Source organism: Barbus barbus, assembly GCF_936440315.1.
Source record: "Barbus barbus genome assembly, chromosome: 44".
NCBI lineage: Eukaryota > Metazoa > Chordata > Actinopteri > Cypriniformes > Cyprinidae > Barbus > Barbus barbus.
In genome coordinates, this window is record NC_136722.1 from 6,520,652 (window position 1) to 6,546,167 (window position 25,516).

The 25,516-nt window shown below is 36.2% G+C and overlaps 1 protein-coding gene across 4 annotated transcripts; it reads right to left on the minus strand.

Annotated features, from left to right (window-relative positions):
• Positions 1-2,958: 2,958 nt before the first annotated feature.
• Positions 2,959-24,940, minus strand: atp6v0a1b (ATPase H+ transporting V0 subunit a1b). 4 transcript variants are annotated; one of them, XR_013783642.1, is made up of 21 exons: positions 24,877-24,940; positions 23,763-23,946; positions 23,597-23,675; positions 22,885-22,982; positions 22,379-22,507; positions 22,077-22,159; positions 20,454-20,580; positions 20,252-20,334; positions 20,076-20,169; positions 19,689-19,901; positions 18,826-18,976; positions 18,547-18,686; positions 18,001-18,161; positions 17,665-17,755; positions 16,661-16,779; positions 16,332-16,548; positions 16,129-16,236; positions 11,208-11,328; positions 7,530-7,647; positions 7,270-7,441; positions 2,959-4,436 (listed from the first exon to the last, which is right to left on the minus strand). XR_013783642.1 is itself a non-coding variant. In XM_079406296.1 (21 exons), the coding sequence occupies exons 2-21, from the start codon at positions 23,877-23,879 to the stop codon at positions 4,343-4,345; spliced, it is 2,502 nt and encodes an 833-aa protein (XP_079262422.1). In that variant the 5' UTR covers positions 23,880-23,946; positions 24,877-24,940; the 3' UTR covers positions 2,959-4,342. The 4 variants fall into 4 exon arrangements, 2 of the variants coding, with proteins under 2 accessions (XP_079262422.1, XP_079262421.1); XR_013783643.1 differs by having other exon boundaries at positions 11,208-11,409; XM_079406296.1 differs by having other exon boundaries at positions 11,221-11,328.
• Between the last annotated feature and the right edge of the window lie 576 nt (positions 24,941-25,516).

The window sequence follows — 25,516 nt, forward strand, 5'->3', positions numbered from 1 at the left end:
CCTAAACAGAGCCTAAGAGTTTAGGGACAGGATGTTTGGAGCTGGTTGTAGAGGACGGAGAATCAGGGCCTTTATTTACACTTGAGCAACAAACAACTAGCAAATGTGTACCAATCTTTCCCATCTCTCTTTGACAGATCACAGATTTAATTCATGAGTTTGTTTGATTTATTTTACTGGCAGTACACCGACACGATGAATGACTTTGACAATGGCCATTATTTTTATACAGTAAATTAAAAGAAGGAATCAGTAGTAGAAGCCGATTAGAAACCAGCAGCTGTAATGAAATCACAGCACTTTGGAAGGTGTTATTCATTTTTATGACCACAAGTTGGCCACAGCATGAACCGATATTACTGGGTTGAAAGCTTCACTTCCCCATCACTAGCTAACACTAATATCTGGTGATAAAACTAACAAAATGTATGCTGTGTCTTCGTTAACAAGACTAGACGGGACTTGAAATCACGGCGTTCTGCATCCTGTGTGAAAACAAACCATTCGAATCAACGCACTGAGACCTTGTTAGGCGCTTGATCTTTACTTTTTTTAATGATTTCGATTGATTTTTGCTTGGTGCAATGCCGAAACGTTGCTGTGTGGTGTTCTGTACCTCTAATAATTACATAAAAACGATCTGAAGATGTATATACTGCCGAATAAACAGAGGAGGTAGAAATCTAAACGGCACACATCATTAGAGCTCCGACAGTAACAGTTAGTTATGGATATACAGCGTAGGAAACATATCGAAATCAATATTCATATTTATATGCACTCCAGATAGGTTACACTACTAATGACCTGTCATTAGTCGCTGGGGTTTACACAGTAACCCTCCGTCACATCAAATCAATGCCTGATATTTTCTGATGTAAATGTCATAATCTATTAAAACTTTTATTTCATAATAGTATTCACAATCCCTTACGACACCTCTCTGGCCATTAGGGTCACTAATATAGTATGGACAGTCCGTCCCAATACGGCTCAGTATCTTGCTTGTCGAGCAGCAGAAATTATTTTATGTAGACCATTCTGGGTCAACACCATGCTTTTCCAATGAGGGGGAGCCGGCTCCACCCACACAGCTGTCTATGATAATGAGACAGGAGGACAGGAACAGGAACGACCAAATAAGGGCACATGAGGGAGAAACTGGGACATGGGGAGCAAGACACAACAAAGATAGTCCAATCGCGCCGGCGCCTCTTGCCACACAGACGCAACATATTTTTAACATTGCAGCCTGTTCATTAAGAAAATAAAATATAGTTAAAGAAACGTCTAAAAAGTTACAATGCTCTGTTGTCACGGATGTGAAGGATGATGTTTTACGTCGATGAAAGTACAAAGCCATAATAAATAATATTTTAGCATCCAGATACGTCGCGAATATGGAAACATTTGGATTAATGCTGAATGAGAGAGATCAGTTTCACCTTAAATTAATTTGTTTTTGGATTGACGTTTTTATAGCCTTTTTTGTTTGTTTTATATCACTATCTTTGATAAAAATAAAAATGATCAATTTATGTAATTTTTGGAGTTTTTTAACTAAAACCTCTAAAAGCACCATATTTTTAAATGTAAAATATGCTTATTTGTATTATATTTAATATTGATTTTATTCAGTTAAAAACACTAACACACATTCCAGTAAGTTCAGACAGCCAGACCTGTCTGTTGGGATTGTTTCCAATTATTTTTTCTTTAGTTATGCATTAAATGTTAACTTTATTGTTTATTCTTCTTATTTATATTTTCCTATGATGGATTGTTAGTGTCCTTGTTCACTGTCTTTGAAGCATGCCCGCTAAAAATAAAGATTCTTATACGAGACTTCAGAGTTTTTGGCTTCTTAGCTGCCTGGCCTAGCCACCTTCCAGACCATCTTATTGCTGTACAGTCACCATTTTGCGCTCAAACAAACAGGACAATGTATTCTTTATAAATAAATACAGTCTTTGATAGCTATAGTCTCATGCAGAGCTAAATTATTTTGTTATTGGTCAACATATTGGTGAACATTTAGGAAAGAAGTAAAAATAACTCAAATTTTCTTTGGTTTCTGAGCAGCTAACACAGTTAACCAAAAGCGCTACCTTGACTATCCAGTAGGGAGCACACCATGAATGGCAAATTGCATAAACCTGCACCTTTCACCAATCGAAAGTTGAAGGCCTTTATGGTTTTGTCACTGGGTGAAAATAATGAGAGAAAAAAAGAGTCACGTGTGTATAGTTCAGCTATACTCTACATAATGGGGCCATAATGGGGAAAAACTATTGGCCAGCGAAAAGCAGGCAGTTGCTGTTGGTCTATTTTTTGCTAAATTGGAACTATATTGGAAATGTTTACTTATTTTGACACCAAATGGATAATCAAATCAGATAGAATATATAATAAATGCATAAATGTTTATGGGCACCTTTTGAGGACTTGGCATGCAGATATGGACCTGCTTGTTTATTATAACATATCTGTCTTGTTTTAGCAGTAATAATGGCCATCTCTGCTATATATAAAACTTAATAAAACAGCACAGTAGCTTAATGCAGCATAGTGAGTTCACACTAGAGAGTAATTGAATAATAAATAGTTCTCAGAGCATAGATTCTATTTTTCCATCCATGCTTGCCTCTTTTCCTCCCTCTGCATGAACAGGAAGCTGGACACAAACATGGAGGAAATCTGGAGCCACTAGAGCTGTAAAGCCTGGTGGATTCATTAAGTTTTTCATTGTCTTACGAGGCGTTTCTATCCCTTCCATGGCCACAGGGTCAAGAAACGAGATCTATTTTTTATGTAAAATGAATTCAAACTAAATCTGATTTTATAACAAATATGCAAGTCACACAACACCAAATGAGACCCTTCAAGGCCAACGATCAAATGTGTACTTGATGAGAACAGTCTTAGATCTAATAGAAACAATGACATGAGATTATTGTTCCAAGATCTTTAATTGAACTGGGTTTTACAACAACAGACAGCTTTGAAATCCATGCACTCTCTTATAAAGACTTGCCACAACACCACAGCAAAACAATCAAACACAGCAACAAATAACTAAATAATAAAGTAAATCTTTAACATTTTATTTCCATGTTGATATGTTTCATTTTTGAGCAAGAAACGGCTGAAGACAGTCCACCAGACACTGACTAGTTTTTACGAGCTGCCTCATGAGACTTGTGATATTTACTCAGTAACAGGATGTTAACCTTTATTCTGTTGCTTTTTTGACTAGCTGCTTTATATCCACATTTGGGATCAAGTTGAATAGTTCTCAATTAAGTTTAACAAGGCGATATCCCTGCAACCAGCTACTTTATCTGTCCCTTCAAAACAACACAAATACAATAGAATGGTTTGTGGAGAGACACAACGGGTGCAAAGTAACATCATAATTAGGAAAAGCTCATGTTTATCTAATGAGCCGTTATGTCATTTAACCATAAAGGCTAGACTTACTGATGGAAATATCAGAGGAAATACCATGGAAGTTTCTATAGTGAACATGCATGTTTTTCCCCCAGTTAAGCTCTGCTCTACAATGGCAGTTCTCAGTTGTCATTGGATATTCCTCTTAAGGGCTTTTCACACTGATCATAATTTACCCAAGGTTAAACATTCACACTGGCTATTCTTATGCTGATGTTTCACACGGTAAATTCCTCAACCCTTGCTTAATGTTCTTATTTGCATATATTGCAGACTATCAGGTACTTCAATTCACATGTTTTGTGTTATAAGTTAACATATTTCCCCTCAAATGATGAAATCACATTTATGAAATGTTTCCATGACTGTCCAAAGCATGTGGATATGAGGCACAGGATTGGGTATCTGCTGCTAAGCATCTAGCCAAAACATTCTAACATCACACTATTTCACACTGCACAAGTTTGGCAGCGCAACCTGGCTCTAACCCTGCTTTTAAATTAGTGTAAAATGTACCTTTTCCTGGGGTTAAAATCGGGATTTAGAATGGCGACAACCCAGGGTTAAGAGCAGGGTGAAAAGCCCTTTTTTGAGTGCAGTTTGTAAAATTATTTAAAATAATTAATTAATCTAGATTTCCAAACATTGTAACATCCATTATAGTTACCACACTGTTTTAAAGGACTGTTTACATAAAGTGAGGTTATAAATCTGGCTGAAAGGCTTACAGAACACAGCACATGTCAAAAACAGCCAGGAAAATGTGCATTTAGAGGTTAGGGGTCACATCTTACAAACACGTCACCAGACAGCACTGCTCCTGAAGAGGACAGGGTGAGACAGGATCCATGCAGGAGTGGGAATTGATGATATTTGATCAAGTTGAAGTAGCTCATTCGTCAAATCGACCCTCCAGGATACTCTCGAAGGAAAACGGGACAAACTTGAAGCCCTGTCCTGTGTAGAATTTGTTCTGGAACTCCACCCTAAATGACAGGACGGACAGGACAAAAGAACACAATGTCAGAGCGGTGCTGAGCAGGATATTTAATATTAAAAACACCTGTGGATTCCTGTTGACAACAATATACTTGCATCTTTGTTTACTTGTGGTTATTTCCTCAAACGCATAAGTGTGTGGAAGTGAAAGGATGAGAATCGGGTTGGGCTGTATAACCATATGAGGAATGTGTCAGCCGGTGGAGAGTCTGTTATACTGTGGCAGCTATTAGTGGGCCAAATGACACTCATGCCCTCTTACAACCAGAGGTGGGTAGTAACGAGTTACATTTACTTCGTTACATTTACTTGAGTAAATTTTTTGGGTAACTAATACTTTTAGAGTATATTTTAAAATGGGTAATTTTACTCTTACTCAAGTATATTTTTAGAGAAAAAACGGTACTTTTACTTCGTTACTGTGGGCGACTCTCCTCTCGTTACTGTATCTTAATGCAATACAAGTTAAAAATGCTTTGGTTTATTCCAAACGCGCCGTCTACTTTTCTCTGGGCAATGAACGATGCCCATTCGCGAATGATTCATTCTTTTGAGTCGATTCTGTTTAAAGGCTTTATCAAACCAGTTGGCAAACCAGTGAATCGGTTCGTGAATCAGTTTGAATGATTCGTTCAGTTCCCTGCCGCACGCGCTGAGTCTCTGAAGCGGTTCTCACTCAGATAACAGAGAGTTTAAGAACATTAAGAGCGCTGAAGACGTGGCTTTGGATCTACAGTCAGTTGAAAGCACATCTGCAAAGGCTTGTTTGCTAGAGCTATATGAAGATCTTTATTAGATGAACACCGCGTGTGCTGTCTACTGTTCCACAGGTATAGGCCACGATACCACTATGACATCACCAGTTTGTTGTACATGTACCTTACATTAAATACAATGTATAATTTATACATTAAATAAGCTGTCACAGAGTATGAAATTAACCCACGGAACCCGCGTTAGCTCTGCGCATCGGCGCACGGCCTGTTCTAGACACAATTAATATTCATATTTTTACAATATTTACGCTTGCAAAAATATAGGCTACATTTGTTTACATTTTGCAGAACAGAAGATCCGTCAATATGCATTTGTTTCGTTATGTTCAGAGCAGTCATGTGAGGCGTTTTCAGAGGTTTCAGTGTCAGAGGTTATAGGATAATACATAATTAATTTACTTTAAAATATAATTTAATTCAGTGATGCAAATTCAGTTTTCGGAGTCATATGATCCTTCAGAAATCATTATAATATATCGATTTATTACCAGTGTTGGAAACAGTTTTGCTGCGTAATATTTTTTGGAACCTGTGACATTTTGTTCAGTATTCTTTGATGAATAGAAAGCTAAAAAGAGCAGCACTGATAATAAATCAACATGATTTCTGAAGGATTATGTGACTCTGAAGACTGTGGTAAAGGCTGATGAAAATTCTGATTTGCATCACTGAAATAAATTACATTAAAATATATATATATATATATATATATATATATATATATATATATATATATATATATATATTTTGAACGGCAGTGTGTGTGTGTGTGTGTCTGTGTGTGTGTATACACATACACATTAAATAAATGTAATCTATCTAAATAAAAATAGACTATATTCAGTACCTATATGATCCAAAGTAACTAGTAACTAACTACTTGAGTAGTTTTTTTATCCGGTACTTTTTTACTCTTACTCAAGTAACTATTCAGACTATTACTTTGACTTTTACTTGAGTAAATATTTCTAGAAGTACTTTTACTTTTACTTGAGTACAGTTTTTGGGTACTCTACCCACCTCTGCTTACAACATACCTACATTATTGTTCAATTTTAAGATTACTGGCAACATTTGATAACAGTTCTCACTTGACTGATTAACAGAACTGTTACATTTGCTTTGTATAAACTTCAATTTATACATTTTACACAGACTGTAAAATAAACACTAGCACTCATTTCTCAGAATGTTCTGTGCAAAGATCATCCTACCTGCTTAAAAATACTCTATATGAGAATAGTTGATGGGGAATACTGAGGTTGAACAACTATATGCTATGCAAAGTTTGTCATTTTCAACATATTTGTGCCTTTATTTCTGAAACTTTCATACCTCTGTGGGTAAACTATTATTCAAGCCATTTCTCCAACTTTGTCTATAATGGGCAACTATGACTTGCTACTGCCAACAGATACACAGACGCGCTGCTGTGAGCATGTAAGATATGATGCTGCTGCTGCTGCACAAATAGGCATACATAAATACCCTAGCAGATGTAAACAGGTGGAGCTGGTGGAGGTTAGCATTCTGCAGAACTAGTATACAGTGAACACTGAACAAGACTATTTAAAGTATTGGTTCACTTTCAAATTAAAATTGACTCTCCCCCATGTCATCCAAGATGTTTATGTATTTCTTTCTTCAGTCGAAAAGAAATTAAGGTTTTTGATGATTTTTATCCATAGAGTTAGTTTCAATGGACTCCAAACGGTTGAAGGTCAAAATTACAGTTTCAGTACAGCTTCAAAGGGTTATAAACGATACCAGACGATGAATAAGGGTCTTGAACTGCTACATTAACTGCTGAGCAAACAATCTTATTGGCTGTAGATTGAACAGAGGCCATGCTTATGCTGTGTGGTAAATGATGTGCTATCAGAAGACCCATCTAGAGTTTCATGACTGAACTAGATGTATAGCTCAAATGGTATTTTTGAGTAGTCTTTTAAAATGTCTATAAAAATGTTAAAGATGAATTCATTTGTATGTGGTTACACTGGTAAATTACAGCCCTGTGTGTTGATATGTGTGTTTAACTCACCAATGCAAGCGCAGAGCATGCAGGAATGCAGACAGTCCCTCCATAATGAGTAAGATGCACACTGTTAGCGTGGAAAAGGCAGAGAAAATGATGGACAGGCCAAAGAATCCACCACCACTCCTCGAGGACAGTCCAAGACGCATCACCATTCCCCAAAGAACCTCAGACAACTCTGATAGACAGACAGAGAAAGACGGAGATCAATTTTAACAAGCCTGTGGATGTGTTGTGAATATCTGTGTGTGTGTGTGTTAACTTACGAGCATGAGCCAAACTAAGGGCCCAGAGCCGCAGGTATGAGGCAGTGTTGGAGATGCAGCCCAGACAGTACTCTATAGTGTGAATGGCCTGATGAACAGCCACATCTCCAAAGTTAAACTACAAAAGAAAACAAAACAACAAGAAAGGGTCAATAAGGATCTTTGAATGTAAGATCCAGTTCATCTTCTACTGGAAGCTTCTTAAACTGAAGCCACATTTTATGCAAATGTGGCAAGTAAAGTGTTATCTGATTAAGAAATGATAAATGAGCAGTAGAAAACAACACTCTTCTATTAAGGAGCACTGGCTCTGTAATTCATCTTCACTTTCCATCATAATATTTTCATATTGTGTAAGATGCATTAGTGTTGAGAACAATTGACCTGTGATTGTGATGTCAGTGATGTTTTTCCTGTCTTTTAACAGTCCAGAGAGATTACAGAGAGACAAGCAAGTTTTCTCATTTTCCATCTAAAGATCACAGATCCCCTTCTGGCAACCACTGTTCTATGAAGAGTCTAAAAGTTTAGTTTATAATAAATGCAGAGTGCTGCAACTGACTGGTGATCCAGTCCCTATATAGGACAAGTGGATTGGAAAAAGAATGGAAATGTATACTGGCTTTTCAGATATATGCTTATGCATGCTATATGAATGAAATGTATGTGTGAAATGGTTTCCAGGGGTGCACAAACCCAAAACTATATGAAAAAAAAATGAGAAAACTAACAGGCTACATAGCAAGCCTAGACTCAATTCTCATTCTCATATATCCAATTTTTTATTTTTTTTGTTTGTCTAACGAAACGATTTTAGTTTTTTTTAAATATGGCACATATCTGATGTAAATGTGAAGTGGTCACGGTCCTGAACTGACATGTATGTGCAAAAGAAAAAAAAAGAAAGACAGCACACTGTCATACAGAAGTAAACTGAAGCCAGCAAATTTGTTCACAGGCAATGAGGATGAGGATGTTTTTCGCATATACTTTTTGAAAAAGTTTTGCTTGTATAGAGCTGTTACTGTAATATTTCTGACTTCTAACACCTATCACTGTCCCCCACTGACTACCTTTGCAGCTGTCTTCCATATTAACCAAGTGACCAAGGACCTATGGTATGTAAAATCCCTAGATTGACTTGAATTGTGATAAACGTTGATCTAGAGTGACACAAAAGTTGCATGAATTCCCTCATATGGAAGTGGCCCAAATTAGAATTAAAAAGATCAGATTCCATATGGTTTGTGTTATGAAAAAATGACATAGAAAAAAAATAAAAGTTGATCATAAATCATTCTTTATGACAGAAAAAAATAAAAATATCAATCTGAACATGGCCTAAATGAATGGACAGCACTCGAGTCTATCAACATGTCCAGGATGCTTAGATGGTCAAAGATTATGCGCAATAGAAATAAGTTTTACTCAGCATGAAATAAAAATAATAATAATAATTGATGGAGCGCTGATATCAGGTGTGTTTATCAAGAGGGAAAAGATAGGACTGATTCTTCCCACTTGTAAAGTCTTGCAAAGTTTGGCTTGGCAGAGGCCGGTTTCCCTTTTCCACTTGACTCTTTTGTTAAGAGTGCCGAATGGCTCAAAAGCCACCATGGAAAACCTGACGTAACACATTCATTGTTCTACAGCAGAGGGGTGTTACCAGGATATCATAGGAACCAGAAGGCCAAGGTTATTGAGTGACAGTGCATAGATTACACTAGTGTGCATTAACTCAATAACACAATATCAAGGATATACATAATTCTAACAATCATGTATAGAAATAAGAATCTGCAGTGTGTCACGGATGACCATTTCATCCACCTACATGTACATTCTAAACAATTTTTCACAGTTTGATTGCACTCAATATTTTGAGAAAATTATTAAATGACTTGTTTTGAGTATATTTTATATTTACATACATCTATTTATAAGCTGTTAATTAAAATAAAATGTGTTTGAATAAAATATTTCTACTAAATTCTTTCCATGAAGAATTTATATAATGATTTATGAAAAAGTAACAGAACAATACAGAAACGTATCTTACCGGTTCTTCCTCTGAATGCTTGAAAAGTAGAGAACAGTGTTTTAGATAAACAAATCAGAGAGAATAGTATTAATGTTTCTAAGTCATGTGAAATGAATTGCATGAAATATTAATGCATACCAATGAGAATAATAAGTAAAGCAGGTCAAAGGGTACAGATCAGACAAAGAAAGCAATCTGTTAGGAAACTCATTCTTTAGCAGGTGTGTGTAGTATTCTCTTTAACTCTGGCACACGTGCACCCAGCACTGATAGACTACTATTATTCAATATTCTGATATATGCATGCTGGATCCTGTCCTTATGTTTGCACTCGTACGAAATTTTTCCATCTCAGCAGATGAGCATCTATGCAATCCTCTTTCACCGCGAACAATTAATGCCATGTGTGAGTAATACCACAGACCTTCACCTCAGTCATAACTCATCATGTTACTCATAATAATAAATTACAGAAAGATTCAATTCGGATTGCCATAAATAATCAAGTTTCAAAACTTCAATGCATTCCAAAACTATTGAATCATCATATAGCTAACATTCTGTTTCGATTGTGTCTTAAAAAGACCACACATCAATAAGTGAAGGCACATTTAACATTTAATAATAAAATTACATAAATTTGTTGCTTGTTCAAATTGTCAAGATCTAATAGGTCTCTCAAGAAAACGTCTAAGTCACACCAACTTTTGCTATGTAGTTGAATTTTTATTAAGCATTACTATAGTATTTAAGTCATATATTAAATATAAGTATTAAGATTTGTTTGCATTGTGACATTATTTTTTATAACAATTAAGCACATTTCTTACTGCAGCTGTAATGGATCTGGTTTTATTTTTTTGAGATTCTCATGATTGTAATATATTTTTACTACAACAATGTAATACAATACATTTTATTTGAATCAGGTATTACAACAAATGCTACTATAAAATATAAACACTTCCCAATTAAAATATATATACTGTATACATATATATATACATTTACCATTAGAGTAATTAGAACTTTGGGTAAAATACTTAATTTAGAGTAAAATATCTTAATGGTCTTAAAAACATGCTTCATTTTCTTTATGCAAAATATAACTGCATGTATTTTTATTGATTCTGGAGAAAAATATTATTTGGAAATATTCATGACAGGTTTCATTGTGCTACCAAGAAAGCAGTCTTTAATTAATTCAAGTGTATTTTCAGTATTTGTTGTTTCTATCTGCTCAGCACATGATGGAACAGAGGGTTCAGGGCAATGTCAAAAGTTAAGACAGAGGATGAAAATATTTTGCACATTCCAGTGGTGGGTATGTTTGGAGCGGGTGAGTCAGACTGCTCACCAAGTCTGTTTACATTTCTCAAATTACTGTAGGATAACAATCCTTTAATCAGTCTCTCTAAGCAGATACCCTTAAAACATTGGTAGTATATAAACTATGGTTTCTTTATCACAAACTACAACATTTGTGTGCCATCAAAATGTTTTTAAGCTGTTGTGATTAGGTTGTATTTTTATGTATATGAGAAATATGCTCCAATATATTTTAGAAAAAAACATTACTGGAGTGATATTCCCAATTCAAATAATTCCATGTGTTATGTACCACTGGCTGACATCACAGACTCCGCCCACCTCATCTCCTTCCTCTGAGTGCTGCGAGAGTTGGTCGTGGTCAATGATCTCCGCCTCGTCCTCTGTAGGCCCGTTTCCGATCCGGACGCCACCGAACTTCTGCGTGCCCTGTTGGGTGAGTCCGGTGGGTGAGCCTGTCTGCTCTAAAGTTTCTAGATTCTCTGCAGGTCTTGCCTCCCTCATCTGGGACTAAATACAAACAAGGTCTGTGTGGCTATCAGCACGCCATGGGCCGTCTGAGTATATGCTGTGTTTGGGGCACCTACCAAACACAATGGAGCTACACCTGCTGGGCCTGTATCAGAAATGAACTATTTTTGTTAATTTTATTAGTGCGCTTTCTTTTATTTAAAAAAAAAACATGCTATCCATTCAGTTTAAATATTTGATTGATTAATTGACATAAATTGTCAAGTGCACAGATCTTAAAAAAATCTAAAAAACTGTAGGGTAATGTACCTATTAAGCTCACGTACCCCCATTTTTGAGATCAGATTATAAAAAGAAAAACAAAATGTATTATCCTACTTGATGTCTTAACTATATACTTTATTACTATATACCTCCTATAATTTCAAGTCAGTCAGATCATTGCACGCTGAGATATGAGTCTCCATGTGTGCACACTGCCATTTTGAAACGTTCAAACCTTTGCATATTATAACCTGGAACTTGGATGTGGGAAATAATTACAGTTAGATCCAAAAGATAGTTTTAGCAACAGCGCAGATGCTACAGTTAGCTGACTAGCTGTATGAGATTGTGTGCTACGCTAATATATTACTTCACAGGCATTACTGGCTTGTACTTTTGCATCCATAATATTATAAATTGACAATTTATTGCTGGTCTGTGGTTTTACAGTGCTGTAACTTTGAAAGATTTCATATTACTTTAAGGTGAGCTTAAAGGGTACACTACTATGAAGATCACACAGCTTCAGTGTGACATCAATAAGAAAAAGTGTAATTTCATAGATATTGTTAATAATAGTTGTTCATATTAAAATATGTATGAACTTAATACATGACCTAGACTATTTATTTATCAAAATCCTGTCATTTTAATAAATTGTTGCTGCTCCCATTAAGCTCAGTGTGCTCTCTTTAAGCTCTTCCACATTGAACGTCTATGCAAATACGTCATAAACAGACTTTAAATATTAACTGATGGTTGTCACTTTAATTTAAGTTAATCGATTTTCTATGGAATCAGTCGACTCAAATCTGCAGACTGGCTCCGATCTTTGGCAACTAGCATCAACTTTTCCAGACTGTAAATCTGTGGAAAATCGGGGCAAAAATAATGTAGTGTATTCCAGCCATAAGAGACTATAGATAAGTTGACATCCATTTAAAAAGAGGTTTATAATGAGGCTAGTTTCTGTGTTCATCCCCATTAATTAAATGTTTTATTGGTGTCACGATTCTGATCTGTTTTTGTTTAGTTATGTCACTGTCTACCTTCCTAGTTTATCCCCATGATTATTAGTTAATTAACCTGCCTTTATAGCCTGTGTTCTCCCCTGTTCATGTGTCCGCTATTGTATGTGCTACACCTGCCTTTGTCGTCGTGAGTAAAGCTTATTGTTTTTTATATACCTGCCTGCCTGCCGTGTTTTGTGTACCTCCTTGGAGTACAAACGTAACAATTGGTTTGTTTTATTTGATTTTTGAATGTTACTTAGCTGAACATGGACTAGTATAGATGTTGCAATGTACTTAGATGACACTTCAATATGAATATATACAGTATCTCACAGAAGTGAGTACACCCCTCACATTTTTGTGAATATTTTATATATTTTCATGTGACAACACTGAAGAAATGACACTTTGCTACAATGTAAAGTAGTGAGTGTACAGCTTGTATAACAGTGTTAATTTGCTGTCCCCTCAAAATAACTCAACGCACAGCCATTAATGTCTAAACCGCTGGCCATAAAAGTGAGTACACCCCTAAGTGAAAATGTCCCAAAGTGTCAATATTTTGTGTAGCCACCATTATTTTCCAGCACTGCCTTAACCCTCTTGGGCATGGAGTTCACCAGAGCTTCACAGGTTGCCACTGGAGTCCTCTTCCATTCCTCCATGATGACATCACGGAGCTGGTGGATGTTAGAGACCTTGCGCTTCTCCACCTTCTGTTTGAGGATGCCCCACAGATGCTCAATAGGGTTTATCTCTGGAGACATGCTTGTCCAGTCCATCACCTTTACCCTCAGCTTCTTTAGCAAGGCAGTGGTCATCTTGGAGGTGTGTTTGGGGTCGTTATCATGTTGGAATACTGCCCTGCGGCCCAGTCTCTGCTTCAGTATGTCACAGTACATGTTGGCATTCATGGTTCCCTCAATGAACTGTAGCTCCCCAGTGCCGGCAGCACTCATGCAGCCCCAGACCATGACACTCCCACCACCATGCTTGACTGTAGGCAAGACACACTTGTCTTTGTACTCCTCACCTGGTTGCCGCCAAACACGCTTGCCACCTTCAGAACCAAATAATTTTATCTTGGTCTCATCAGACCACAGGACATGGCTCCAGTAATCCATGTCCTTAGTCTGCTTGTCTTCAGCAAACTGTTTGTGGGCTTTCTTGTGCATCATCTTTAGAAGAGGCTTCCTTCTGGGACGACAGCCATGCAGACCAATTTGATGCAGTGTGCGGCGTATGGTCTGAGCACTGACAGGCTGACCCCCCACCCCTTCAACCTCTGCAGCAATGCTGGCAGCACTCATACGTCTATTTCCCAAACACAACCTCTGGATATGACGCTGAGCACATGCACTCAACTTCTTTGGGTGACCATGGCGAGGCCTGTTCTGAGTGGAACCTGCCCTGTTAAACCGCTGTATGTTCTTGGCCACTGTGCTGAAGCTCAGTTTCAGGGTCTTGGTGATCTTCTTATAGCCTACACCATCTTTATGTAGAGCAACAATTATTTTTTTTCAGATCCTCAGAGAGTTCTTTGCCATGAGGTGCCATGTTGAACTTCCAGTGACCAGTATGAGAGAGTGAGAGCAATAACACCAAATTTAACACACCTGCTCCCCATTCACACCTTAGACCTTGTAACACAAACAAGTCACATGACACCGGGGAGAGAAAATGGCTAATTGGGCCCAATTTGGACATTTTCACTTAGGGGTACTCACTTTTGTGGCCAGCGGTTTAGACATTAATGGCCGTGTGTTGAGTTATTTTGAGGGGACAGAAAATTTACACTGTTATACAAGCTGTACACTCACTACTTTACATTGTAGCAAAGTGTCATTTCTTCAGTGTTGTCACATGAAAAGATATAATAAAATATTCACAAAAATGTGAGGGGTGTACTCACTTCTGTGAGCTACTGTAACTGATCGACTTGAATGACTTGTTGCTTTATTTTAGTGTTCTGTTTTTGTGTGATTGACTTTGTACCTTCAAAAAATATATATTTTTACAATTATTCTTTAAAAATTGTCCTTAAAATAAACAATAATTTTTAATAAAACATGATGTGAGTTTAATGGGAACAGGGGTGTGCTTAAAGGGTACAAAAATGTACCCATTAAGCACAGCCAGACTTTTTGAATTTAATGATGTATATCTTAATTGAAATGCTTTTGTCATTTAAAATTAAATATTTTTGTGTGACAGATTAATATTTTAATTTAACATAACTTTTTGAGCTGAAACCAATATCTTGGTGCACTAAAAATGTCTCAATGTAGATTTTGGTGAGATTAATAGGTACGTTTACCCTACTTGCAGAAAAAATGTATGAAATGAAAGGCCACTTAAGTGTGCTTAGAGTGAATGCACGTTCATGTTTAATGCACTTAACTACATTTTTTTTACTGTATATAGAAAGTTAAAGGAATAGCTCACCTAAAATTTTTTTTTTTTTAGCTGTTCGAACTCATTCTGACGGCACCCATTCACTGTGCAAGTGATGTAATGCTCAATTTCTCTAAAAATGTTCATATGAAGAAATAGACTCATCTACAGCTTGGCTGGCCTGAGGATGAGTACATTTTGAGCAAATTTTTACAAATCTTTTTTGGGTGAATTATTCTTTTAAAGGATAAAACTAAAACTTGTATTAATAGTCTCTGGGGCATGATTGCCACTTTCAAGATTGATTTACAAAATTTAAAATCCATCCTGCTGAATTTCACAGATTTTTCCTGATTTCAACAAGAACGATACTAGTTCAACATTATGATGAACTTCATTAGCTGTATCACAAAAAAACTGTAGACGTGCCCTTGTGCATCACGGTAAAAAAGCCCACTGTAAATCATCTTTGTTTTCCAGAGTGTATTTCCACACTAATCTTAAAATTATTAGTATTTTTCTAAAACAAATAATATCATAATCATCAATCATCAAGTATTTCATCATTCTGAGAACATCAGTACTTTCTATTGATTAAAATTGTCATGTGAATTGAAGACAAGTAATCTATTACCTCTTTTCTTTTATCTAACTATTCTAAACAATCTTAAACCTTCTGTAAAGCCTTGCAGCATGGTAGGTGCCCCATTGGGCCAAGTCGCCTCCTCCTTCACAATCTCATGTGAGCCTAACTAAACAGATGAAAAATCATGCACAATTCTACTCTATCAAATAGACATATACACACACAATATATAAATCTATGAAGAAACTCAATGAAGGTGTTATACTTGGCTTTGTCCCATGGCATGCTGTTAAAAACAACTGAGGAAACACAATGTTCACAGTCTGTAACTCCAAACCCCAATATCAGAGGAGTGTTTGTTTGTCATATCTGCTAATATTTATGTAGTTTGCATTTATCATGGGCAATGAAACAAAACAAACACTTTCAACATTACACTTCAGTATCTGAATTAATGACATAAAATGAAAGTGAAAGATGAAATTTGGTAAATAAACATACCAGGTGCTTCTTCCACAGGTGCTGACGGCGCAGGATCATAGTCTTCACCACCAGCATACACGGCACACATGCCAGAGCTATCACCACCAACAGACACTGAATTCCCGTCTATGCACACATAGAAAGAGATCCGACCATTCTATCTGATTCTAATCAGACTTCCATCCATCTACAACTATTTTCTTTGTGTAAACGTGTGTTACCTGTCCTCTATACAAGGGTTTGTTGGTAGGATCATTGTAGTTGAAAAGACACATATTGATGAAGGCGATCAGAAGACTGGGAGCATCTTTAGATGTCACTGCATCGTAAGCCGTCCACTTGTAGAAGATGAGCAGGATCAGATAACCAAACAGACTGGTCAGGAACACAATCTCAGGAATGAAACCCAGGAAAATGTTCAGAGTTTTCTTGAAGTACCTGTGAGACACAAGGAAAAATCTGTAGTTAGAACAATACATGAAAGGACGATTCCCTGTCATTAATTCGTACACTAGCTGCTTCACACGCACACATTTGAACACACACTTACAGGTGATTGAAGAGGGACAGCGTGACTCCAAACAGCATGTGAATGACACCCAGGATTACAGACATCTTCATCTTGAACGAGTTCAGGAATGTCAGCTTATTGGTGGCAATATTCCAAATCTAAAACAGAAATATTAGTAGAACAGTCTTATAACAGCATCTCAGTAGATCTGCTATAATTTGAACTGAAGCTGAAACTGTATTTTGGTCGTTTATAATACTACACATAAATCACAGTATAAATGTACAGAGGTAGTCTCATTTGTGCCTTTAGGTAATTATTGGTCTTTGCACATAAAGCAATACAGCATGAAAAATGTTGAGTTTGACAAGGATTTTTTTTTTTCTATCAACTTTTACAAAAATGTCTGAAGACATATATTCTGTCCCAATTTGTCTACACTCAAAGACCAGATTCTATGTAAAAGGCCTCTAATCCACTCATTCCTTTCATGAAATAGAAGTATATTTTAGCATATTTAAAAAAAAAAAAAGATTACTTATTACAGAAATAATGTAATAGAAATACTTAAGTGAAAATCGAATGTATTGCTTTTGGACACTTAATTGCATGTTGTTGCAATAAACTGAAAAAAAGGGAAAAAATGTATATTAAATACAATTATATGTGTAATTTCTTAATTCTATTTGCCTTTGAAATATGGTTCAACTGTACTGCCAAATGTACTGACAATAACTTATTTTAAATTAAACTATATATGTATACAATAAGTACACACTACTGTATATACAATATGTAATATCTATTTCTATATTTCTATCCACCTTTTTCTTGCCGTAAAAATTGGTGCGGGCATTTGTAAACTCTATGGGTCTAGCTTTCGGTCTCATTGGTGTCCAGCTATTTTTAGCGGTACAAAACAGTTCTGTAAGGCACTGCAGTAAAAATGCATGATGTAAAAATGAATCTGAGGTGTGAATTAATTTATTTGTCTAAGCTGTCTCTGCATGTCTTTGTGTATACTGTAGTTTTGTGATACATACGGGGTCAATGCCCAGGGGATAGGGGCCACCAAACACGCCAGGAACAGCAGGGTCTAACTGAAGAACTGCGTTACCATCCAGAGTCTCAAACCTATAAATACATAGGATAGAAATAGTAGAATATCAAATTCATTAAAAAGTGAATGTTAGTCAGGATATAATAATAATTTCAGGAGTACAAATGAGATGAGACGCTGTATTTTAGATGTTGTTTTAATGGTTTGCTTTTTGTTATTTTCATTATAAATTCATTTGACGATCAAAGTAAGAGTGTATGACTGCTGATGTTGTTTGATTATATTCTATACTTTTACTGATTTAATTTTGTGAACTTACGTCCAGTTACCCTTAGGAAAAAACATGGGCCGCACACTCCAGCCTGAGCCGAACATGTTGAGGGACTTGGAGAAGCAGTCATTGTAGATCAATCCGGTGTAGACTGAGAACATCCCCATCAAAAGAATGATGTAGCGTCCTGCAAAAATCATGCTAAACATCTACACACACAAGAGGGGAGAGAAAATAAAATCTAAGCTTAGACATTTATGACTTTTACATTTATAAACAATCATCAAATCACATCACAAAAATTTGGCACCTCTGAATTTGACTTCATGATTACATTATGTAATTGTAGATTTCATGTATTGGTTTAAAGTACAGAATTTTTTTTCTGAGTTGGCATATTTCTTATTGTAATAGGAAGCTGGTTTTGGATATATTTAAATGCCTTAAATGTCCTTTTTATTATAAATGTAATATCATTTATTATAAATGTGAATGTTATATCTTCTAAAGGTTCATTGTTAACGTTTAGAAGTACACAAACACCTCCAAATGTGAGATTTCTTATATGTTGTATAATTATTGATCAGCTGAGACCTCATTGTCACTCTTCTGAGCAAGCAGGCGGCTCTCTCTGATGACCAGATAAAGTGCCGCACACGTCATCAGCACTCCATGACCCATGTCCCCAAACATGACGGCAAACAGGAACGGGAATGTAATGATTGTGTATGGCGCTGCAAGAAACAAAACAGAAAAATCCAATCATGCATGTGTTATAAACAAAACAAAGTTATAATTTATTACCTGAGAAAAAGTGGACTGCGCATTGTTAAACCAAATAGTAAAAGTACGGTTGTTTTGATCTGGATGTACCTGGATTGATCTCTCGGTATGTCCCGATGCCGTAAGCATCCACGATGTTCTGGAAACCCGAGGTGAACTTGTTGGTCTTGTTGTAAGTAGGTGGAGTCTGTTTGGTCTGCATTCGGTTCAAGATGGAGGGAACTGTGGAGCCACTCCGTTCCTACATTAAAAAAAGCCTTGATTAAAGTGACATTATTACCTTTACAGTGTGGTAATACTTTATATAGACGCTTTAGACATGCTGCTAACATTCTGTAACTTCTCAGACACTGGATTATAAGTAGACGGTCTCCTAACAGACATTCTATTGGCTATAAGTAACTTAGCAAGTACTTGTCAACTTACTCTATTAACATGAACAGTCTGCTTATACTCTAAGTAGTTGACATGTAATTGCAAAGTTACTTATAGTCAACAGAATGTCTAAAGGGGGCCATTATTAAAGTATACTGCCAATCGCATCTACTCATTTTAGCAATATTTCCACAAATATAGTAAACTCATGTATCCACACAATAGTAAAGTCACATAATCTATAAAATAACACAAACTGAAATACAATCAACTTCAGGAGGGGCATCTTGGCATGGATGCTTTTCCTTCACTATCTGCTCCAATCCGTTTATTGTTACATGTAATTACAATATAAGCATAGTAAAAAATAATAATATAGAGGCACAATTTAAATAGTCTACAAAAATGATTTCAATCATTTTCGTTTATAAGCATGGGTTTTTAATATCATGACAAATGTATATTTAGTGAGGAGTAAAAAGTTCCATTGCTTTCACTGGTGTATTGAATGGCTAAAATAACATCTCAGTGGCTGAAATCATTTATAATGAATATCGATTTCGATTGATATTACTTACTGTCCCTCTCCGCAAAGCGAATTGAATAGAATCAAGGTCAGAAACGGGGCACCAGACCTCAGCGATCAAACATTTCTGTGTAACGTCGATGTTACAGAGGTTCAGAGTGTGATAAATGGCCTTCATCTTCCTCACTTTGATGAACCACACACGCATGGTTTTCGCAGCAGCCTGCAAAACCCTCTGCCGGTGGTCTTCTGTTTGATTCAGTACCTATATGATCAAATACACATCAAACACTGTATGGTCAACATCTGAAATACATTTTATGCTATTTTTGCATGCAGATATAACTGGTTTCATGAGGTCAAGTTCAAACAGAATTAAATACAATCAACAATATTATGTTGAGAAAAACAGAATCTGACTTTTTTGGGACAGCATTACCATCTGGAGGTCATCAATGCGGGTGTTGACACCTGCTGCCATTTCCTTCCTCTCCTGAGGGGTCTCTGGGCAAGGGTACAGAGATGCACGGAACCTGGAGATGAAGTTTAAAGTCTGTGATTAGCATTGGATGAAATTATGTGAATAATAAAAGATCAGAAAAGACCATGCTGCACCCTTCACAGATCTTCTTCACTCTGTTCTTCAGCTGGTCTCCTTGGAAGAAGATGATAAACACAGATTTGTGCACCTGGTCTCCCTGTGATGAACAAAGACCCATAACATGATCAATATTTTATCACCCTCACACTGATGTCAAATGCAAACATCTTAACTGACTTGATGAGAAAATAATTCTGAATACGTATAGACACTAACAGTTGCGGGGTCCTCAAGAGGGTCCTCAATCTCTGTCTGGCGTAAAAAGACATTTCCACGGCAGACTCTCCACAGCATCCTTTCAAACGTGGGGATTCTCTCCCGGTTTATTACCCCAGCCACAAACCTACAGGGTAAACAAACATAGAATAGAATCAAGGATATATATATATATATATATATACTGTATATATATATATCTTCCATCTTTATTTGACCCTCTAACTCTAGCACTCTCTATTCTAATTCTATTCTTAAAAAAAAAAAAAATTGTCCCTTTTAGACTTGAACTTTATTCATTTAATAACTGCTTGTTTTCTTTAAAATAAAACTCTCGCTTTTCTAATCTTTTTCTATTCTATCTTTTTGTTTTCTTTTTATTTATTATACAATTAACAAAAGCAAAAAAGGCCTCTAACACTAGCTTACTCTATTCTTTTTCGAATCTATCTGTTTTCTTTTTATTTATTATATAATAAAAAAAAAAACCTTGCTACGTGTACTGCGTTAAGCTAACTGAGACTTGTTATAGCACTTGCATATCATTGCTCTTTTGTTGATTTTGATTGCTTCCACTGACCTCGTTTGTAAGTCGCTTTGGATAAAAGCATCTGCTAAATGACTAAACGAGAATGTATATATATAATAGGGCTGTCAATCGATTAAAAATATTTAATCGCGATTAATCGCACGATTGTCATGAGTTAACTCGTGATTAATCGCAACTTAATCGCACATTTTTATCTGTTCTAAATGTACCTTAAATGTATACTTTTAATAAATAAACTATGTTTATTTTTATTGAAACCATAGTCAACATAGAACATGAAGACATGTTTCAAAGGTCATAGATGTTTTTCAAAGAACTTGTTCATGTCTATTAGGCACATGAAAAAAGAACATAGAAATACCAGGTTCCCATTGCTTCTCTTTCTTCGCACTGAGTTTATATTTTTGCCCGACAGGACAGCTCTTCTTCTGAACATGCAAAATGTACATATATAAGGTTTTTTATTATTACATTTGTTTGCCTCTCTGTGCCCAAATACTGTATTTTGATTCAGCTAAATTCTCAATAAACTTTCATTGATATATTTGACTGTTTCTGTTGTCAGACAAGGGAATGAATATGAAAGTGACTGAAACGTGACTCATTAAAACTAAATATAAAGCTCTCCCTTCCAAGATGTTAATCTGCACAAAAACCCTGATAATCGAGCCGTTGTCTGATTAAATCAAATACACATAAGATAAAGACAATAGCTGTGCTGTGATTTCAGCTATACTTGCATGTAAAATTAGAGAAGCAAAATAATCTGTTTAACTGAAAGCATTGCTCCTCTCCGCTGCTCGCTGAACAGATCAGACGCAGAGAGAGAGAGAGAGAGGTGTGTGTGCGCGCTGGGAAAACAAGACCTCACGCTTGTGCGGCAGTACCGGCGAGTCTCAGAAACTAAATATGGTTTGAACGCTTTTTTGAAGGGAAAAAAGTCGCTAAGTTGGCAACCCTGTGCATCTCCATTTCTCCGACTACGGGCTAGGCCACAGGTCAAACAGAATATGCGCGCTGTGTTAATCGCACGTTAATAAAATTAATATATATATCAGCATCTTAGAACTCACCCCAGTCGCAGTGGGGCACCTCGACCAGCCTCACTGGGGTCCAGCAGAGATGATGATTCTTCCAAAAGATTTGGATCCTCCATCTAAAGAGAGCCCGGTATAATTATGGGTAAGGGTAAAAGGTAGTTTGTACGTAACATCTCATTGTGAATGGATAAAGTTGCTTTTAAAGATTTTTCCACTGTAGTGGACATCATGCATCAAAGGGTTAAATAACATCTGAAATGTCTAGGTGGTTTTTGTCAATGTTTTTTCTCTCTCTCTCTCTAAGAAGTTTGTGATCATATTGTGAGAGAACAGACCTCATCAAAGAACTGCTGGGTGCGTCTGAGGATATGCTTGAGTTCTGTCAGCTCTAGAAAGTTCTTCTTCAGGGCCTCTTGATTAGTGTTGATCTCCTTCAGCTCATTCTCCAGCTTCTCAAAGGTTGCCTGGTGATCAATATTATAAATAGAAAATAAGGATATTATAAACTAACAATACAAATATCAAAATATTCCCAAAGGTTTCCATAACCAAGAATAGAAAATTCTGAGACCTTGCCACTGAATTAACATATGAGATGGAAGAAAGGGCTTGGTAAGAGCTTAAAAGGTGCTTTTATGTTCAATTGTGTAAATACTGCTGAAAAGTCTTCCATCAGACTGATGGAAACAGACTGTTTTGGCCCCTTTTTTAGAACTTGGCAGACATAGTAATCACTATGAACTATCATATGGCCCAGAGCTGCATGAAGTTTCTTTAAAATTTCACTGTTTGTGTTCCACAAAAAATAACAGCATATGGCACCATGAGAGGGTAAACTTACCTCAAGGTCAATCATGTCTCGTGGAAATGGGACTTCGGGATTCTCACCAGTGTCCATTGTTGGAATGTTGGCTTTCTTAATTTCCTTCTCTACGAACCCTGCAGAACATGACACCAGCACCAAATTACTAATGCTATTCAATAATTGTATGATTATTTCTCACAGAGTTTTTGTGTCTTATTCAATGGCAAATTTTAAATAAGTCTTTTCTATTTGAATATATTTTAACATGTAATTTATTCTTGTAATGCAAAGCTGAATTTTCAGCATTAAAATCTGGCCTTTATTTTTTCAAATATTGTAGATTTATGTGGCAAATGATTGCTAAAATTTCCAAATATATTTTAAGACAAACATCTATTCATTTTCAGGTTTGTTCAACATAATTAAATTAACAGTTTTCCTTGATGTTAGCCCCGATGTAATCTATATGTAAAATCATAAATAAAAATATGCAGCCTAAGTTCTTTTTGACATTACATGTACATTTTTCTTACTTTTTTAAAATGAATTATTTTGGTATTCAACCTAAAGTTTCTGTAAGTGATGTTTTTGAGAGGTACACATAATAATGTGTTCTTTCAGATAGCACATGACTTTTTCCACCCTTTTTACCCAATCAGAGAACCAGCTGCAGCTGTCAGTCGTTCTGAGGAGTCAGGACTGTCACTGGTCTTGGTGCATGTGTTTGTGTATGTATCGATCCACTCACTGAGCTTCCTGTCCATCTCCTCACAACGTCTCACTTCATTCACAAACTTCCTCTGGAACACGTTCACATCAGGGTTGAGCTGAGAGAAAGAGGTTTGAACTCATTATCAGCATATGATAGAGGAGAGAGCAGGAAGAGAGAGAGAAAGCAAGCTGTATCCACTCACATCCCTAAACTGCACCATTCCCAGCTCTCCCAGTTCACTGACACAGCAGTAGGCCGCTTCAGACTGGAGGAAGAGCTGGGCCAGAGTCATCTCCTCACTGCGGAACAACTCCCCCATGATGCTGCAGGCCACAGGAACTCACCCACGGCTCAGGAATCAATCCCACTGGACGCTTCTGGTAAGTCTGGAGGATAGACAGATAGATACATTATTTACATCAATGCTACTATAACCTTTATAACACTCATTTATTTAATATATAATATATATAATAGAAACCAGCTTCATCTCTTCTAATGTGAGAGTCTCTGAGCTGGGCTCAGCATCACTCGCATCCCAAAGAGCCGATTGGCTGAGAGCTCAGCATCCCTGAATCTCTAAGAGCTGATTGGCTGAGAGCTCAGCATCCCTGAATCTCTAAGAGCTGATTGGCCAAGAAGCTCAACAACCCTCGCATCACTGAGAGCTGATTGGCTGATGGCTCAACATCTCTCACATCTCTGTCCTTCAGCTCTGAAGGGCGTCATTACGCGCTCCTCTCTATCTACCCAGTGCCAACAATCATTTTATCACATTATTTAATATAATAACAAATACCGGAGAAACATCTAACACCCGTAATTTATATTAATTTGTAAGACGTGCATTTTTGTTTAATAAGACAACAGCGAATCATTCTGGCATCATCCTAATAATAAATATAAGCAGATCAGTTACAGACAGCGAGCTTAGGTAAAGTTAGTTGTATTTTGAACGAAATGAGTCAATAAATTAATTCATGATTGAATAAATGAATACATTAATGAAACAGTAACGTTAAGTAAATATGCTCGACTGAATAACACAGATTTCCAATTTATTAATCACTAAAATGCTGTCAACTGTTTATTCTTCCACGCAAATATAACATAATATTGAAGTCACAATAAGAGCAAATATAAATATATTTTTAATCTCTAATGGCTGGCCTAACGTAACATCCATATTCAAGCATCACCTCATTCAATAAAATGACTCATCCTCTCATTTATAACGTCAGATATACATATATAGTGTAAGAGCTAACCGTGTGGATAAAGAGGAAAACGGATATGTAAAAGATAAATGTTCTTACCGTCTTTGATGTCTTCAGTAAGAGATGTTCGCCTCTGCTGCTGTGTGACGTCACGACTGCTACTGGGTCACGTGGTTTTTCGACACAGGACATTTTTAGATGCGTGACGTGTTGTTGTATTATTATTATTTGTACTTGCGCATTATTATAATTTTATTTATTTATTTATATTGTTGGTTGTTCTTGTTAACGTGTTTATCCATTAAAACCAATACTAGTAGTTTCTGAAACAAGATTTAATTCTGTAGTACATTGCACTGGTAAAACCCGAGGTTAAGGGGATAATGTGAATTACCATTACTAAAATTATTTATGATTTCACATCTTAACAAAAAAACAAAAACAAAAAACAAACAACAACAAAAAAAGATTATTCTTCTTTTTACTTTTGGATGGGTGACATTTTACATTTCATTAAAAACATGTATAAACGTTTATACACATAAAACATGATATGATGCTATCATAGATAGATAGATAGATAGATAGATAGATAGATAGATAGATAGATAGATAGATAGATAGATAGATAGATAGATAGATAGATAGATAGATAGATAGATAGATAGATAGATAGATAGATAGATGAAATCCTTGAGCCTTTCAAAAAAGAATCCATAGGCCATTTACAAAACATATA

Bases quoted from the DNA above. Each gene is read 5' to 3' on its own strand.
- atp6v0a1b (XM_079406295.1), bottom strand. From the start codon at position 23,879: ATGGGGGAGTTGTTCCGCAGTGAGGAGATGACTCTGGCCCAGCTCTTC. The intron at 16,237-16,331 runs GTAACACACGTT...ATGTGTGCATAG, and splicing joins AACCCTTGTATAGAGGACAG to ACGGGAATTCAGTGTCTGTT. The intron at 7,648-11,220 runs GTGGGCGGAGTC...TTTCTTTTGTAG, and splicing joins ACTCAGAGGAAGGAGATGAG to TTTAACTTTGGAGATGTGGC.